The 17058-nt window shown below is 34.1% G+C and overlaps 1 protein-coding gene across 1 annotated transcript in view; it reads right to left on the reverse strand.

Moving 5' to 3' along the window:
* The window catches only part of LOC111637472 (constitutive coactivator of PPAR-gamma-like protein 2), a 184267-nt gene that overhangs the window by 32106 nt on the left and 135103 nt on the right, over positions 1 to 17058 (reverse strand). Inside the window, exons 9-10 of the mRNA XM_023382965.1 lie at positions 8328 to 8490; positions 2074 to 2326 (exon numbers count right to left, since the gene is read on the reverse strand). Coding sequence (XP_023238733.1) covers positions 2074 to 2326; positions 8328 to 8490 — 416 coding nt within the window. The remainder of the gene's footprint in view (positions 1 to 2073; positions 2327 to 8327; positions 8491 to 17058) is intronic.

Genomic DNA, 17058 nt, shown 5'->3' on the forward strand with positions numbered 1-17058 from the left:
AACTTCCACGGCCCTCGCTACGTATGTAACTGATCCGGATATAATAGCGAACTTCTCCCAGGCCATTCTCCTCCATGATTCGCCTCCTATCGAACACCTCAAATGGCTAGAGGCTATGCACATATTTATATCCTCCACCAACAACACGTGCATAAATTTTAAAGAGGAGATGCTGTTATCGATGGCCTGGCAGGAATTAATTCACAACACGCTCTAATTCGCCCATCAAACTATGACGGGTAACCAATCGCGCATGCGCGACTTGGATTACGTGAATCCATTCGAACCTACAACTTAAATTTCAAGCTTTAAACGACATGAACGATCGAATTTCTACTTATAACGGACATCGAACGCCTTTAGAAGCTGATTAGAACCTGAAGCAGAACCCAGAAGGGGTTCGAAAACGTTTGTTTTCCGATCTTTTGCATGATCACACCATAATTGGTTCAGGTGTGTTGATTTTTTGTAGTAGTTCCGGTGTGATAGATAGTGAATTTATTTATAATCAAGATGGGTTGTTAGTAATAATAATAATAATAATAAGTGAAGAGCCTAAACAGTTAGGAGTTGAAAGTTGAAATTTGGTACACACTTAGGGTACATCATGAGAATGTACACTAAGAAGGTATTTTTTGAAATTCCCCCATGGGAGAGAGGGAGAGGGTTAAGGATTATCCTGAAGTTGGATTCTACTGTACTATTTTAAATGCAGTTTTTTGCATTTTTGAAGGAAATTGAACAATTTTAGACCCATCTAAAAATTCTCTAATTAGTCTGAAAAGACAATGAACTTAATTCTTGCACATGGTGAAAACAAATAAGATTGGCTATAATCTAATAATATTAATCTCTGCTATCAGTACCTTTTGCCTGAGCAACACTGGGCTGATCTGCTAGTTCACTATATTTGAGCTACAGCTAGAATTTTAGCATGCTGTCTTAATGAGCAAAACAATGTAAGGAAAAATAGACAATCTAATAAGCTATCTAACAAGTTTCAAAATCTGCTTTTTAACTGGTGTGGGCTGACACACGACTCTTCCAACAATAAAGAATACATAAAGAAGTTAATACTTATTAACAACAAACATTCTTGTAACAATCTGAGTTTGGACATTCCAGAATACAGGTATACCTCGCCTTACGTCGGTAATTGGTTCCAGGAAAGCGACGTAAGTCGAATTTACTTGTCTCCGAATCTACTCGTCACTAGGCTAAACCATAAATTATCATTCCCGGTTCTGTATTTTATTTATTAATGCATTTTTAATAATGTATGGTTAATAAGGATGTATTTTAAGCTTACAAACAAATAAATTTTAGTTTATAGAAAAAAGTAATCTAAATTTACGAATGCATGTACTGTAAATACAGTACATACTTGTAAATGTACATATTTTAATATGATTTTATGTGCTTTAAACGCTTTTCTAGTGATATTACGACTTCAATATTTGTGGCGGACAGACGTAAAGTCGAATAAAATGACTTAAACTTGATTTTTATTTTTCCATATACTTTTTTGACAAACGATGTATAATCGGGAACGACGTAACTCGAAACGACGTAAGTCGAGGTATACCTGTACTTAATGTTCCTTTACAGATTATTTCACAGAACCTTCACAAGTTGTGGCACTGTCTGTCTTGTGGTTGAGGTGATGGATGACTACTTTGCATAGTATCGCTTGTGTAATGGCTACAGTACTGCATGGCATGTATACATGTTTTTATCATTTGTGTATATTTAGTTTATATTATAATCATTAAATATTTCATCTGGAATACACTGTAAGTTAAATTTTATTTGAAGTTCATTCTTAGTTCTATGTTTATTCATAACAATAATTAACAATGAAACCAATAAATTCTGTAAATATTACTTTATCTATTCTAGAAAATGAAGAGAATATCAGAAATAAAATTCACACCTTAAAATATGCTCCAGCAACAAATTTATCAAACAAAAATGTTTTCAACCTGATTATAGGTCTTCATCAGTTGAACATTCAAACATATTCTACAGCCCAATTTCAAAAAAATAAATTTTTACGTATATGAATCAACTTACCTAAGAATGCAACATATTACAAGTAAATGTTGAGGAACATAAGCTGTATTTAACATTAATGGGGAACCACTTCTCATGCACGTGAGAAAAGCTCTCATTCTTCTCTTTTTGTCATTTACAGATGAACCAAACCATAAACGCTGTACAGTAGGAACAGCCCATCCTAAAGGTACGGCACTCACATAATCAGGATGTTGATATTGTTTGACTTTATCCCAGATCCATTCCTTTATCAATATCTCTGGAATTTTTTCTGAAACAGAATGTACAGTATTTTGGTACTATGATACAATTTAATAAATCAAATTTTATTACAATTTTACATCATTTGCTGTAAAATATTACTCTTTTCTATATTATTATGTATAAACAAACTAAATTTAATTTAATATCATTAATACAAAGGATTATAGTTCATATGTCCACACAAATTGGAGGATGTCTGCTTTATTACACAATATGTTATACAATAAGTATGTCAACCATGCCGCACATATACAAAATTCTATAAGGGAAATATTGTGGAAGAATAAATTATTCCAATATTCAATAACCAATTCACACGAATCGTTGACAGAGAGTTTTCCACTAGGACATGTAAATAACAATCCTTTTGGTCTCACAATGACATTAAAACAAAAAAGCCACATGTAAGTACAGTACATTTCTTGGACCTGAACCTCACATTGAGGAACAAACAGGTGTACTCAAAGTGTATCATAAAACAGATTATCACTCATTCTTTACCTGTTCAATTTAAAGTATTTTTTTACATCACTCATCAGATATGTACAGTGAGAATATATGATGCATATGTCAGTAACACATTTAGACAACTGTTACATTGGATGTATAAATATGACTCTGCCTTTTTTTTAATAGACAGTGTTAGTAGTACTGTTTGTATGCAACTGAATCTGGCAATGCTTTTATTTAAAAGGTTTGACAGCATTCTTCAAAAATAAATCTGAGACATCTGTTTAAAGCATCCTTTCTCAAAGTGGGAGATAACGCCCCTTGTGGGCACTGGAGGATTTCAGAGGACAGTAGAAGTCTCAGTGATTAAATATGAGTTTTATTTCTTCTCATTGAAACATTCTTTGATCTCAGAAATAGGATACGGGTCACACCCTATCTATCCTACCCATATAATAATGCATGTTTAAGCATTATATTTGCAATAACTGTTTTTAAGATGTGCAACAGAAGGTAATGTAAAAAGGTAAGTTAAAAAAATGGAGGCACTAGATTTTCTTTTTTAATCTCAAAGTGGGCAGTGGTCGAAATAAGTTTCAAAACCTGTGGTTTAAATTGTAAACAACAATTATTTTATTTGATTAAAAATGTTGAGTTTTGTGCCAGGAAAACAGCATTTGTGGGAAGTTTACTTCATTATTTTATTTCAAAGAAAAGTGCAGCAGAAATGTATTGTTTGCTTTTCGAAATTTATGGTGAACATGCTCCACTCAATTCAACATTCAAAGAGTGGCTTTGACAGTTTAAAAATAATGATTTTGATATACATGACAAAAAGCATGAAAAACAACCAAAAAATTTCAAGATGAAGAATTGGAAGCATTACTGGATAAATATCCTTGCCAAATACAGTTGGAATTGGCTGCTGCTTTAAATGTTACCCAACCGTGAATTTCCCAATGTGTACATGCAATGGGAATGGTTTAAAAGCAAAGAAACTGGGTCCCATATGAACTGAATGTAAGAGACATTGAACATCATAAAACCATACACTATCTGGCCAAAAGTATCCGGACACCCAGTGGTATGGACTCGGAGAGTCTTGAGGCATATATTAATATGATGTTTTTCCTCTTTTCGCATCAATGACAGCCTGCACACGTCTGGGAAGACTTTCCACTAGTTTTTGATAGGTAGCCATAGGAATTGACTTTCAGGTGTCCATCACAGCTGAAGTGAGTGCTGGCAGTGAGGATGGTCGATGTGGCTGGCTACGTAATCTGCATCCTAATTCGTACCAAAGGTGTTCTATGGGATTTGGATCGGGGATCTGGGAAGGCCAGTCCAGTTTTTGAACAACCATTTCATCAAACCATGCCGGCGCAAGTCTTGATGTGTGAATGGAGCAGTTATCCTGCTGGAAGAGAAATGGGCCTTCCCCAAAATATTGCCATAGAGTCAAGAGAGCAGCATTGTCCAGAATGTCCACATACATCTTAGAGTTCATGTTTCCAACCACAAGAACTATGGGACTCAGGCCAAACCATGATAAACACCCCCACAACACGATGCTGCCACCACCAAACTTTACAGTTGATATAATGCAGTCATATAAGAAGCACTCGCTGGGAATCCACCAAACCCAGATGCCTCCATTGGACTGCCAGATTGTAAAGTGAGATTCATCACTCCAAAGAACACTTTTCCACATGTCCACAGTCCAATGATGGTGAGCTTTGCGCCATTGCAATCGACGCTTCACATTCTGGAGAGTGATGTTCGGCTTGTGAGTGGCTGCACAACCATGGAATCCCAGGTTTCTTAACTCTTGATGAACAGTCCTGGTGCTAACACTAATGCCTGATGATCTTTGGAACTCCTGAGTGATTTCAACCAACGAGGGTGTGTGATTTTATTTCACTACCCTTTTCAGAGTTCTACGGCTGCATTCACTAATTTTGTTCGGCCTGCAACGTCATTTTTTCCACTTTCACTGCCTTGACGTTTTCACTTCACAATTACATCACCCACAGTGGATTTTGGTTTCTGTAGAATGTTTGAAATTTCACGAAATGATTTCCCACAAATGTGGCATCCGACTATAATGACATGATCAAAGTCTCTAAGCTCCTTTGACTTACTCATTGTCTCACAAACGCATAAATATGATGTGAAAAACCACAAAGAACACTTTTATACCTTTCGGTTACACATTAGAGACCATCACCTACCAGATCCACTTCTTTAGGAGGGTGTCCGGATACTTTTGGACAGATAGTGTATGTGAATTATTGCTCCAAAGACAAAAAAAAAAAAAGGTTTTTTGTACTGAATTGTTACTGGAGATAAAAAATGGATTTACTTTGACAATCCTAAACAACCAAAGGCTTGGGTGCATCCAGGTGAACCAGGCCCATCAATGCCAAAACAGAATATTCATGGAAGTAAGGTTATGTTGTATATCTGATGGGATCAAAAGTGTGTAGTATACTATGAACTGTTGCAACCGAGTCAGATAATCAATGCTGAACATTACAAACAAGTTAATCAAATTGAATGAAATACTGAAGCAAAAACGTCCAGAATATGCCAGAAGACACAACAAGGTTATTTTCCAATATGACAATGCTCACCCACATGTTGCAAGATCAGTCAAAGGAAACTCTAGAAGCACTTTGCTGGGTTATATTGCACCACCAGCCATATTCTCCAGATGTTGCTCTTACAGATTTCAATCCATGCAGAGCAACCTTTCAGGAAAGCAGTTCAGATCTTATGAGGATATCCAAAATTGGGTTGATAACTGGCCTGCTTCAAAACAATCAGACTCCTTCATTCATGGAATCCATTTTTTGCCTGACAGATGGGCAAATATTGTAACTTCTGATGGAAAATACAGGTTGTCCATAAAGTCTCTTTACAACTTAAAAAATTTATTGCAAAGGCAATTGATAAGATATCTTAATTGGACTTGTTCTATTGTAGTCATCGGTTTTCAGTTTTTAATCACATTGCATTATGTGCAATCAAATTTTTGGTCTATTTTTCTTCCAAGAGAGATCAATTAATGTAGATGTCTACCTTGACTTTTTGACTGAATATGTGGCCCCACAACTGCAGGACCTTCAACCAACCATCATGTTCCAGCAGGATGGTACCCCACCACATTAGGGACTGCTGTTTGTAATTTTCTTAATCAGACATTTCCAGATCATTAAACTGGAAGAGATGGACCTATTCTGTGGCCACCACACTCACCAGATATCACAACTCTGGATTTCTTTCTAGGCATTATGTTAATAAAGATATCATGTATTGAACAAAGATATGAGACTTTACTGAAGTAAAGCAAAAAATAACAGAAGCAATATCAAGCATTGATGAGGCTATGCTACAGCGAACATGACAAGAAGTCAAATACCATCTTGATGTGCTTCGCACGACTAATGGTGCCCATATAGAGGTGTATTAAATGAAGTAGAAAATCTTTGTAAACTATTGAGTACAATAGAACAAGTCTGATTAACCTGTTTTGTGATATTCTCAAGATATTTCAAGCTGAAACATAAAGACCCAGACTGGTGGACATGAGATATCTCATTTCTGCATCAAAACATTTTTGACACTAGATATCACTAGTCATCATAATTTTTATATTAAAACTAACTTCTGAAATATAATTTTTTTTTGTTTTTACATTTTTAATGTCTATTTTGTTTGTGCAAAATAAAAAAATAATTTTGGACAATACAATAGCCATGATTATTTTTTTCTAAAATGTGTAATTTTTGTTAGGCTTAACCTATTCGATGATGAAATTTTTATTTGTTGCCTGTGATGCCATGTTGAATTTTTGTCGATGTTAAGCCTAAAAAAAATTTTTTTTAAATAATAATCGTGTTTACTGTATTGTTAAAAATTATTTTTTTATGTTGCACAAACAAAATAAATATATTGAATAATATAGAAACAAACAAAATTATATTTTAAAAGTTCGTTTTAATATAAAAATTGTGACGCTTAGCAACATCTAGTATCAAAAACATTCCGATGTAAACACGAAAATATTTGGGATTGCCCACACAGGTCAATGAGGTCAACACGAATACTTTTGAGAACAACATCGACAGGTTAACATAGGAGAGGTTAACATCGACAAAAATTCAACATAAAGCAACATCGGAAAAAAATTTCAACATGGGATAGGTTAAGATATCTTATCAATTGCCTTTGCAATAAAAAACCTATTAACTTTTAAAAATTTGACTAAATGCACAAAATAATATTTAATCATTTTAAATATAATTAATTTTATACTTTAAATGCACAAAATAATGCTTTACAAAGAAAAAATTCAAACTAAATATTTTATAAGTTTTATAAATTCATCTCCAAAGCTGGCCTCTGGCAGCTAGCAGCAGAAAGATCTGTGGATAAAACAAGTTTTACTTCTTGTATCAAATGGAATATACAGTTTACCATATTTTTAGTCAAATTTTTAAAAGTTAATAGGTTTATTATTGATTTTATAATTTTTCTGAACTAAGTCAATAGATGGTAAATGATGGAAAAACTATTCTTATTCCTTTGGTGATTTCAGGGATGGGAAATAATTTTGATTGTGACCATTACTTCACAATGCAAAGAAAAATAAGATTCACAAATATGTATTAGATCTGGTTAAATAAACCAATTACAAAGCTTGTATCAAATGTAATGATACCAATCTTTAACACAAAACTCTAATTCTACAGAGAGAACACAAATATATTAAAATATTTAGTTAAAAACATTAGTTTGCAATGAAATTTCTACCATCATCAATGCATTTTTGTCATCATTTTGGAATTCAAAAATACCTTTACTGTACTACTCCATTCTGGTAGTATGCAAACATTAAGGCCCTGTACACACTAGGCGTTTTTCAACGCGCGTTAAACGCGCGCTTTTAAACGTGCGTTTTAAAGAACCAAGAGTTCTATGTAGCTGTACACACTCAAATGCCAAGCGCGCGTTAAACGCGCATTTATAGATTTTTGTTAAAACGCTCGTTTTGCGGGTACTTTACGGGCGCTTCGAGATATATGTGCTGCCTTATAGCGACGATGGAGGAGCACACAAAATCAATTACTTTCTCGTCCATTTCCAAACTGAGCCAGTGCTAAATGCCGAACTAACGCTCGTCGAACGCCGAGCTAACGCGCGTTAGCTCGGTGTTAAACGCGCGATGAAAAACGCCTAGTGTGTACAGGGCCTAAATCATGTGTTGGAGTAATTTATGGGATTTATTTTATTTACAAGATCATTATCCAGTTTCTTCTGAGTTTTACTTTATATTTTGTGCAACAGATTCCTGATCTACATTACACTGTTTATTAAAACAAACAAAAAATTATTTTTTATAACTTTTTTTAAAGTCTAAATGCAGTGAACTAAAACATTTCATTTTTCAGAAAATTCTTACATTCATATATAAGAAATTAATATATGTCAGAAATTAAATACACCAAATTCTTTTATTTTCTATTAACATCTCCAGAAATCAACTATTTAATTACCTGTGAAACCATCCTTTTCTTTCTGTTTTGCCATAAATTGATGATGATGTAAATTAAATAAAATAGCATAAACCATCTGTCGAAGTGACCTATACAATAATACTGGTGATGGAAGATCTCGAGGAATATCCTCTTCAAATATCACAGGAATTTTTATTTCTCCCTAAATAAAAAAATAATATGTAAAAAAACTAAACCTTTACTGCCATTCTTAATACAAGAAAATTTCAAAATCTTTATAACTAATTTTTCCAGAAAAAAACAAAATATTACTTTCATTGATGATAGTAATTCTGATAAATGAAATGGTAATAAAAAATACACCGTGTCCAACAAAAACATATAAATAAAATATATTATATAAATACTTTCAAATTACAAAATATAAAAGATATAAAATAAGCACGCATATATAAAATAAACATCCACATGCACACTCGACGAACCTTTATCTCCGGTAATGTTTAAATTTCGGAAACGAACATTTTTGGCATCACCTGAGGTCTGCTTCAGGTTAAATGAAAACTGGATTCCAAACTAAGAACGACTTTTTGGAACAACTTCAATCGTTGAGTTTTAAAATAAATTGGAACATATGTGCGTGCTATGGAGCGTTGGCAACTTCTTGCTATTTGCATATGTAGCACTAGGCATATGATAGCACATTGCTATCTTTAGAGTTTATACATCTCCCCGTCAGGCCAGCCCTGTATATTTCAAGGGCCTCGAGGGTCCTGATGTGGTCAGTGTGAAAGGCTCTTTTTAACAGCTTGGTGTTAAATAGGTCTGCCTGAACCTCTGGGTTGGTGGTGTAGGTAGACACAGACCTATTTAATACCAGGCTGTTAAAAAGAGCCTTTCACACTGACCACATCAGGACCCTCAAGGCTTGAAATATACAGGGCTGGCCTGACAGGGAGATGTATAAACTCTAAAGACAGCAATGTGCTATCATATGCCTAGTGCTACATATGCAAAGAGCAAGAAGTTGCCAATGCTCCATAGCACGCACATATGTTCCAATTTATTTTAAAACTCGACGTTCGAAGTTGCACAATGATTGAAGTTGTTCCAAAAAGTCGTTCTTAGTTTGGAATCCAGTTTTCATTTAACCTGAAGCAGAGTTCAGGTGATGCCGAAAACATTTGTTCCCGAAACTCAAACATTACCGGAGATAAAGGTTCGTCGAGTGTGCAGGTGGATGTTTATTAATACCAGTAATCAGGTTAGAAGATATTGTAAAGATATATATAAAAATAGGATAAAATATAGAATACATTTTGTAAAAATTATTTTTATTACTACTTTTATAGTGCAAATTCAACATAAAATATTTATATATTTTAGTTATATTAGGAAAAGTCTGATTGAAACAGAAGATTTCCAAAATATCGCTCCATCTATCTAAGTANACAAACAGAACTGTCAGTTACATTAACAGTGGCATTAACATTACTCAGACCATGAACAGAGGACGCCCTCAAGGGTCTAACTCTGGGTCGCTTTTTTTATATACAAATATATGAAGACATACATTTACAAAATAATATATATGAAAGTTAAGCAACTACATAAACAATATTTAAAAACAAAAGTACATGCACTTTTATAACATATGCAGATATGAAATATAGAGATTGAGTGCACTTGAATAGATGTAGGACACTGTCATGCACACAAACCCTTACTTTATCTTTGAAATTAACGCAAATCTTTTTTCCAGCTTTGAAAATCTGATAGGCTTCAAGAGCCCTAATATGGTCAGGATGTTGGGAGCTTCTGATGAGGAAAGCTTCTTGTAGGTTGGCTAACACATCCTCCTTGAGACATACATGGCCAAAATGGTGGTATACTTTCTTATTAACTATTTTATGTGTATGAACAACCCACAAAAAAACCTTTTTTTTTTACGAGTGTTATGTCACTAGTAAATTCCACAAGTACTTTCGACCTCCACTGAGGTCTGCTTCAGGTGGTGACTGGCCGTGTTTCGACCCGACCGTCGTAACGATGTTGCCAACGATGTAAATATATAAACGTGCGCGTAGGGTTTCACCCCTCCGACCGCCGTTGCTCGAACTCCTCGAATAAATACCTCCACGCCTGTGCAAGTGTTTCCCCATCCCTGTAGTTGATGCAGTTGCCCCCCATGATAGCTNTTTATTACTACTTTTATAGTGCAAATTCAACATAAAATATTTATATATTTTAGTTATATTAGGAAAAGTCTGATTGAAACAGAAGATTTCCAAAATATCGCTCCATCTATCTAAGTAATGACAATGTTAATTTTATACAGAAATGATAAAATATACAGAAAAGATCAGTGCTAGTTAAGAAAAACGATATTTCAAAAAGTATTGCATGATCAAATGAAATGTAAAAACACACCAGTATACCAAACCAGTTAAACAGACACCAAAAATATAACAAACATTCTTGTCTGTATCAATTGAACATCCTCAGGTTGCATAAGCCTATTAAAGAACAAAATGCCAAATTGAATATACAACAAAAATTAAATTTTTAAATGGCCAAGGTTTGGGCATGTGTCCTATGCAGATAATGTATAGCATAAAGAAAACTAAATAAATGAACATCACAGAATTAATAAAACAAGAATATTTTGATTAATAAATCTGAGAGCATGTAAGAGTGATTTACTATAGTTTGAACCATGTTTGCCATGCCATTGACAGATCATATGATTCCTTGAATTTGATACCAATTTTCATGGTCCTATAAATTTCCAGAAATTCCGAGTATTTTAAACGTGCCAGATCTGCTGTGCGGTGTAACAGTCTGGTATCATTGTAAATGAGAAGAACATTGTCATAACTTGCATATATAACCAAGCAGCATTATATAGTTCTTTCTAGTAATATACAGTAGAGCGTCGATTTTACGAATCAATTGGGGACTGGGGTTGTCCGGATAACTGATATTTAGGATAACTGATTTACGTACGAAAAAATAGTTTAACGTATCCAATGTCAAAATTTTTCTCCATTGCGTGTTGCTTCGCGTTGAATTTTCGTTGATGTTAAGCCTAACAAAGACTATTGTATCGTTAAAAATTATTTTTTTATTTTGTACAAACAAAATAAATATATTGAAAAATATAAAAACAATAAAAAATTATACTTCAGAAGTTAATTTAGTATCAAAAACGTAAATTATTTGAGTAGCCCAAGACATAGCCAAAGATTAAGCGCCACAGCACTGGCGAAAATTTAAATTTGCCGACTGGAATTCTTTCGGATGATTGACTTTCAGATAATCAACACACTACTGTATTTATGTCTTTGATGAGATTGGTCAAGAACTTATTGGTTGTTCTAATGTTTATTAACTAATGATATTATACTGTAAAACAAAATGATTAATATTTTCTTTCTTTCTCGACAGTTAAAGATATTTCACATGATTCCATTTTAAGCTGTTTATTAACGAAACTATGTCTCATCTATAAAATCATGTTGCTGTCTCTAAGATGTCCAGCCATTGACATGCAATGGCTGGACATCTTAGAGGTATGAAGGAGTATGTGTCAGGAGTCGCAATTTGGCACAGAGTATTTGTGTCCAAATCATGCATACAGAAAAAAAACCCAGACTTGTAGGTAGTCAGGGGACTGAGAACAGGGTCAAAATAAAATACAAAATGGCAGAACTGTTTCTACAAACAGGTGCTAGTGCGAGATTTGCACATGCATTACTCGCAAACTGAAACAACAAACAAATGCAAATGCAATGTAAAATTTCACATTTTAAAAATATTCACAAAACATTTTGTTTTTTAAAAATTTGATTTCATATTTAAAATTCAAGATGTATTCTTTATAAAAACTTTAATTTTAAAATTCAGTAGAAAGAATATTTCATAGTATCTTCGATTTTGTATTTCAATTTTGCCTGAGTTTTAATTTAAATGCACATATAGTGAGACATAGTCTCATCCCAAAAATGGCTTTGCTGTTTTACTTGTTTTTTATTTCTTATATAGATCAAGTTTTAATGATGGTGTCCTCTAAAAAGTGCAACTAACAACAACCAATTAACTGATGTGAAAACGTAATCTCTTACCATTCGATTTTATATTCGAATGTTAACTGCCAGCCTGTTCTGAATTAAAAAGAAGCCTGAAGAAGAGCCCAGAAGGGGTTACGAAAATGTTTGTCACTCAAATGTTAATCATTTTCACGCCAGTTAATTGGTTGTTGTGAGTCGCACTTTTTATATTCATTCTGGTGTATTGTGAAGTTAGGTGTCCTCTAAAATATTTATATATGCTGATGACATTAAAATTTGCAATATAGTAACAAACTTCCCTGCAAAATTTTAAAATATTTGACAAAAAGCATAGCAGTTATTAAGCTTCAAACAGAGTGAACAAAATTGTGCCACACATACACATCCATACGTACAAAAATTCCCCAAATTTCTTTGCATTTCTCAACATTTCAAAGTTCTGAGTCAAAAAAATGTAAAAATCTTGGGGTTCATTTTTTGACCAATTACCATACTTTCCCTCTGTTATATATAACAGCCAGGAAAGTAAAAACTTAAGTAATGACTTTGTAGTATGCTGTTAAATAAACAGAAACAACTTTGGCTTCCTACTGATAAATAGTTACTACCCAGGTTACAGAGACATACAAGAGATTCCTAAACAGAATTGAAAGAATTATGGACATACTTCCAAATAAAAATATTATCATTGCAGGAGATGTCAAGTCTCACTCCCCAGTATGTAAAGGAGAAGCCTTTGACCCTAGAAGAGACCCTAGAGGAAAGCAAATCGTTTGATCTCCAGAATTCTAGAGATCAAACAATTTGCTTTTACACAATGATCTAACACTGCCACCAATCATCTTCAGCAGAGGTAAAAGTTGAATTGATGTAACAGTCAGTTCATCCAGCATTTTCAATAATGTTATTAACTGGAAGATATTGCATGATGACACTTTAAGTGACCATTCGTATATTGCTTTTGACATAGATTTCTACAACCAGTCTTCCCAAAGAACTTAAGTATAAAACATCACAGGCAAACTGGGAGATCTGGAACCAATACAGCTCTGAACACACTGACACAACCCCATCACTCACAAGAGAGGAGGCCCAACAAAAAATTTAAAAAATTGTGGAGAACATTAAAACTGCATGCAACATGGCAATTCCAAAATATACAATTGAGAAAAGACTGGTGCCAAGGTAGAGTGAAGATTTGACAAAAATGTGGAAAGCAAACAATAACTATAGAAAAATGTATGAAAAATGTAAAGTAGAACCAAGGAGAATAGAACTGAAGGAACAATTCCAGGAGCATCTAACAATCTATACAGATGCTATAAAAAAAGCAAAACTCACCTCCTGGAAAAAATATTGTACTAAGGCTTCACAAAATCCAAGGGGTTTCTTGACAAAATAGAATAATGGAAAACTGGAAGCAGCACAACCAATCCAAACAATAAATTTTGAAGGAGAAATCACGAAAGATCTAAATACAATCATGAAGGCCTTTTCTGCAGAGAGGCATACCCCATTGAATTGAGGTATGCCTCTCTGCCCTTCATTGGGGTTATCCTCTCTGCAAAGATCTGCAGAGAGGATAACCCCAATGAAGATCAACAATAGAGCAAGAAACTTAAAAAAATCACATAACTCCCCGTGGAAACCCAGAATATTCCCCTTTCACAAGTCAAGGAAGTTGAAAAAAATATTTTGAAACTTAGCAAGACAGCACCAAGTATGGACAATCTCACACTACAAATAATCAAATCATTATGGATTCAAATCACAAATATAGTTATGCATATTTATAACACATGAATTTAACAAGGAGTTTTCCTGGAAAGCTAAAAGAGTGAAAAAATAGCACCAATTCCCAAGACAGGTAAGCCAGAAGAAAAAAGACCTATAAAATTAATCCTGGTGATGGAAAAAGTTATGGAAAGACTTATAACCAACAAGATTTACTGGCATCTTGAATCCAAACAACTTCTTAGTGATGGACAATTTGCATTTAAAAAACAAAAATCTACAGTGGAGGCCACATATACGATAGTTTCTGAAACGAAAAACACTTAACTTTAAATATGCACTTGAACTGAGTTTGGATATTCAAATAGCTTTTGATGCAGCATGGTGGCCATTAATTCTGTATAGACTTAGAAAGTTTGAATGCCCAGCAAATATCTTTTACGTAATCAAAGATTATTTGTCAAACCAAACAGTGACTCAAATCAGGAAATCTAAACTTTGACAATGAATACAACAGAGGTTGTTCACAAGACTCGTCATGTGAACCTATGCTGTGGTGTATTATATTTGATTATTTTCTCCTCCAAGACTATGGTCAATGCGTTCAGATTGCATATGAAGGCAATGCACTAGTGATAATGAGAGAAAACTTGAGAATTAGAGAGAAAAGGAACCAACATTATGGATAGAATAAAATAATGAAAAAAACAAAACAAGCTGGAATTTAAACCATCTAAAATGATAGGAATAGTCTTCAGTTGCTCAGGTGCTCCACACCTTTATAAAAAGAGTACAAAGCATAACACTTGGAAATCATTCTATAAAGATACAACAAGAAATAAAATATCTTGGAGTGACACTCAACCATAAACTTCAAATAGTTACCAAACATATTGGAATCAACTTTCAATCTGTTTCAAAAATTGATAAGAGCAACTGGTGTCTGAACTCCGAGTTATATATATAATTTACTTTTCATGCCAATCATATCATATAGTATGCATGCCCATGTTGGGAGAAAGCTATCTCCAAAAAACATAAGCAAAAACTTCTTGGAGTTCAAATAAAAGTTCTTTTTGTATTTACAAAGATTTATAGAACATTCCCACAAATAGCCTGTTGGTCCTTGCAGGGAAACCACCAGTAAACAAGATTATTACATTCATCGCACAAAATTAAGACTCAAACATGGACAAAATTTTGTTATAGGAACAGATGGATATAGGACAGAAGATTTAAAAACAGAATCCCCTTCTCTAACATCCCAAATCTGGGAGAAAAAGTATACCTTCCAAAACAACCATTTAAAGAAAACAATTAATGTGTATATAGATGGTTCAAAAATTTAAGCTACATTGGAAGTAGTTTTGTCATTTACAAAAGTGGAAAAGAAACTTGTTACAATTGAATGAAGTGGGAAACAGTGTAACAAGCCAAAATTCTAGCTATTAGAAATGCAGTGAAAGAGTGTGAGAATAAATTCTCTGACTTGAGGATTAACTTCTTTTCAGAACCTGTTACCGGTGTAATTTTGCGTGAAAAAAATCTTCCTTTCACAAACGTTTTCGAGCTGTCGAAATAGCATGGTTACCGTGGTCTAACACACCGTCTAATTGAGCGACATCAACACTCACAATACGCACCCACTACAAATACGAAGACCAATACTGACCAGGATGAACGTACACGCCTCCAGTCACCTTTAACCCATACATTAAAGCAATATATGCTGAGATCGCCGGAAAACAGCAATTACAAATAGCCTATAGAAGATGCCCAACAATCTACGACATCCTCAGAAATGGAAAAGGCAGTCCGGTTCGTAGCAGGCTTCCTGGCGTGTACTCTAACCCGCTGAAAGATAACAGATGTAACGAGAACCTTGTCTATATCGGCTCAACCAACCGATCTTTAAACACCAGAGTACAAGAGCATCAAGCAAACCTTTGGCATGGGCGGTACACCATGACCCTAACCACCTTTCCATCAAATTCCAATATAGAACCGGAGTTCAACAAAGCTGACATCATCGACACTACACCCTACCTGGAACATCTAAAATGGCGGGAAGCTATATCCATCTGCAAGGCTAACCACCTGACCACATGTATAAACCAGAAAGATGAGATTAATCTTTCTATAGCATGGCAGGCCCTCATAAACAACGATCTATAAATATCAACATCAGTGCACGAATGCACATGACCGTCTTAATGATTTTTCGTTATGCAAATTTCAGATTTTTTGTTTAAACATTTGCGTTCTATTTTTAGGTTCGGTTTTTTATTTAAATATCTATGTTCCATTTTTCGAAGTGTTCCATTGGAATTGCTTCTCTACCTGAAGAAGAGCTATCTCAACAGCTCAAAAACGTTTGTGAAAGGAAGAATTTTTCACGCAAAATTACACCGGTAACAGGTTCCATATTTAGTATTTCATCCCCGGTGTCAGAGTGAAGTTAATTTACTTAACTTCTTTTCAGATAGTAGAGCAACAATTTTTTTACAAAACAAAGAAACACACCCAATTACTAACAAAACAACAAACTTCTACAAGCTTCAAACAATGACTACTCACTAAACTGGATAAAAGCACATGAAGATGTTGGCAACACAAGAGCTAATGAGCTTGCTAAATCAGCAGTGCTTGATGAAGAAATCCCTACTATATACTAAAAGACCCTTACAACAGGACATACAAAACATATGGGATCAACTTATAAGAGAATGGCAACAAAAGTGGGATCAAGATAATAATAAACTAACATGTTGAATATTCTGGTTATAGCTGTATTTATTCGTTTGTGAATTTTTTGTCTCTTTAATCCTTTTGGTAGACTATCTCACAGCAAAGGTTAATAAATTCTTTTATTAGTTTTCACATATGCATTTCGAACCGGTGTAACATTTCGGTTCCTCTTCAGTGTTCTACAATTATAAAAATTAAATTGATATAATTTAAAAAAA

Source organism: Centruroides sculpturatus, unplaced genomic scaffold (assembly GCF_000671375.1).
Source record: "Centruroides sculpturatus isolate CEXI.00-Female unplaced genomic scaffold, Cexi_2.0 scaffold870, whole genome shotgun sequence".
Taxonomy (NCBI): domain Eukaryota; kingdom Metazoa; phylum Arthropoda; class Arachnida; order Scorpiones; family Buthidae; genus Centruroides; species Centruroides sculpturatus.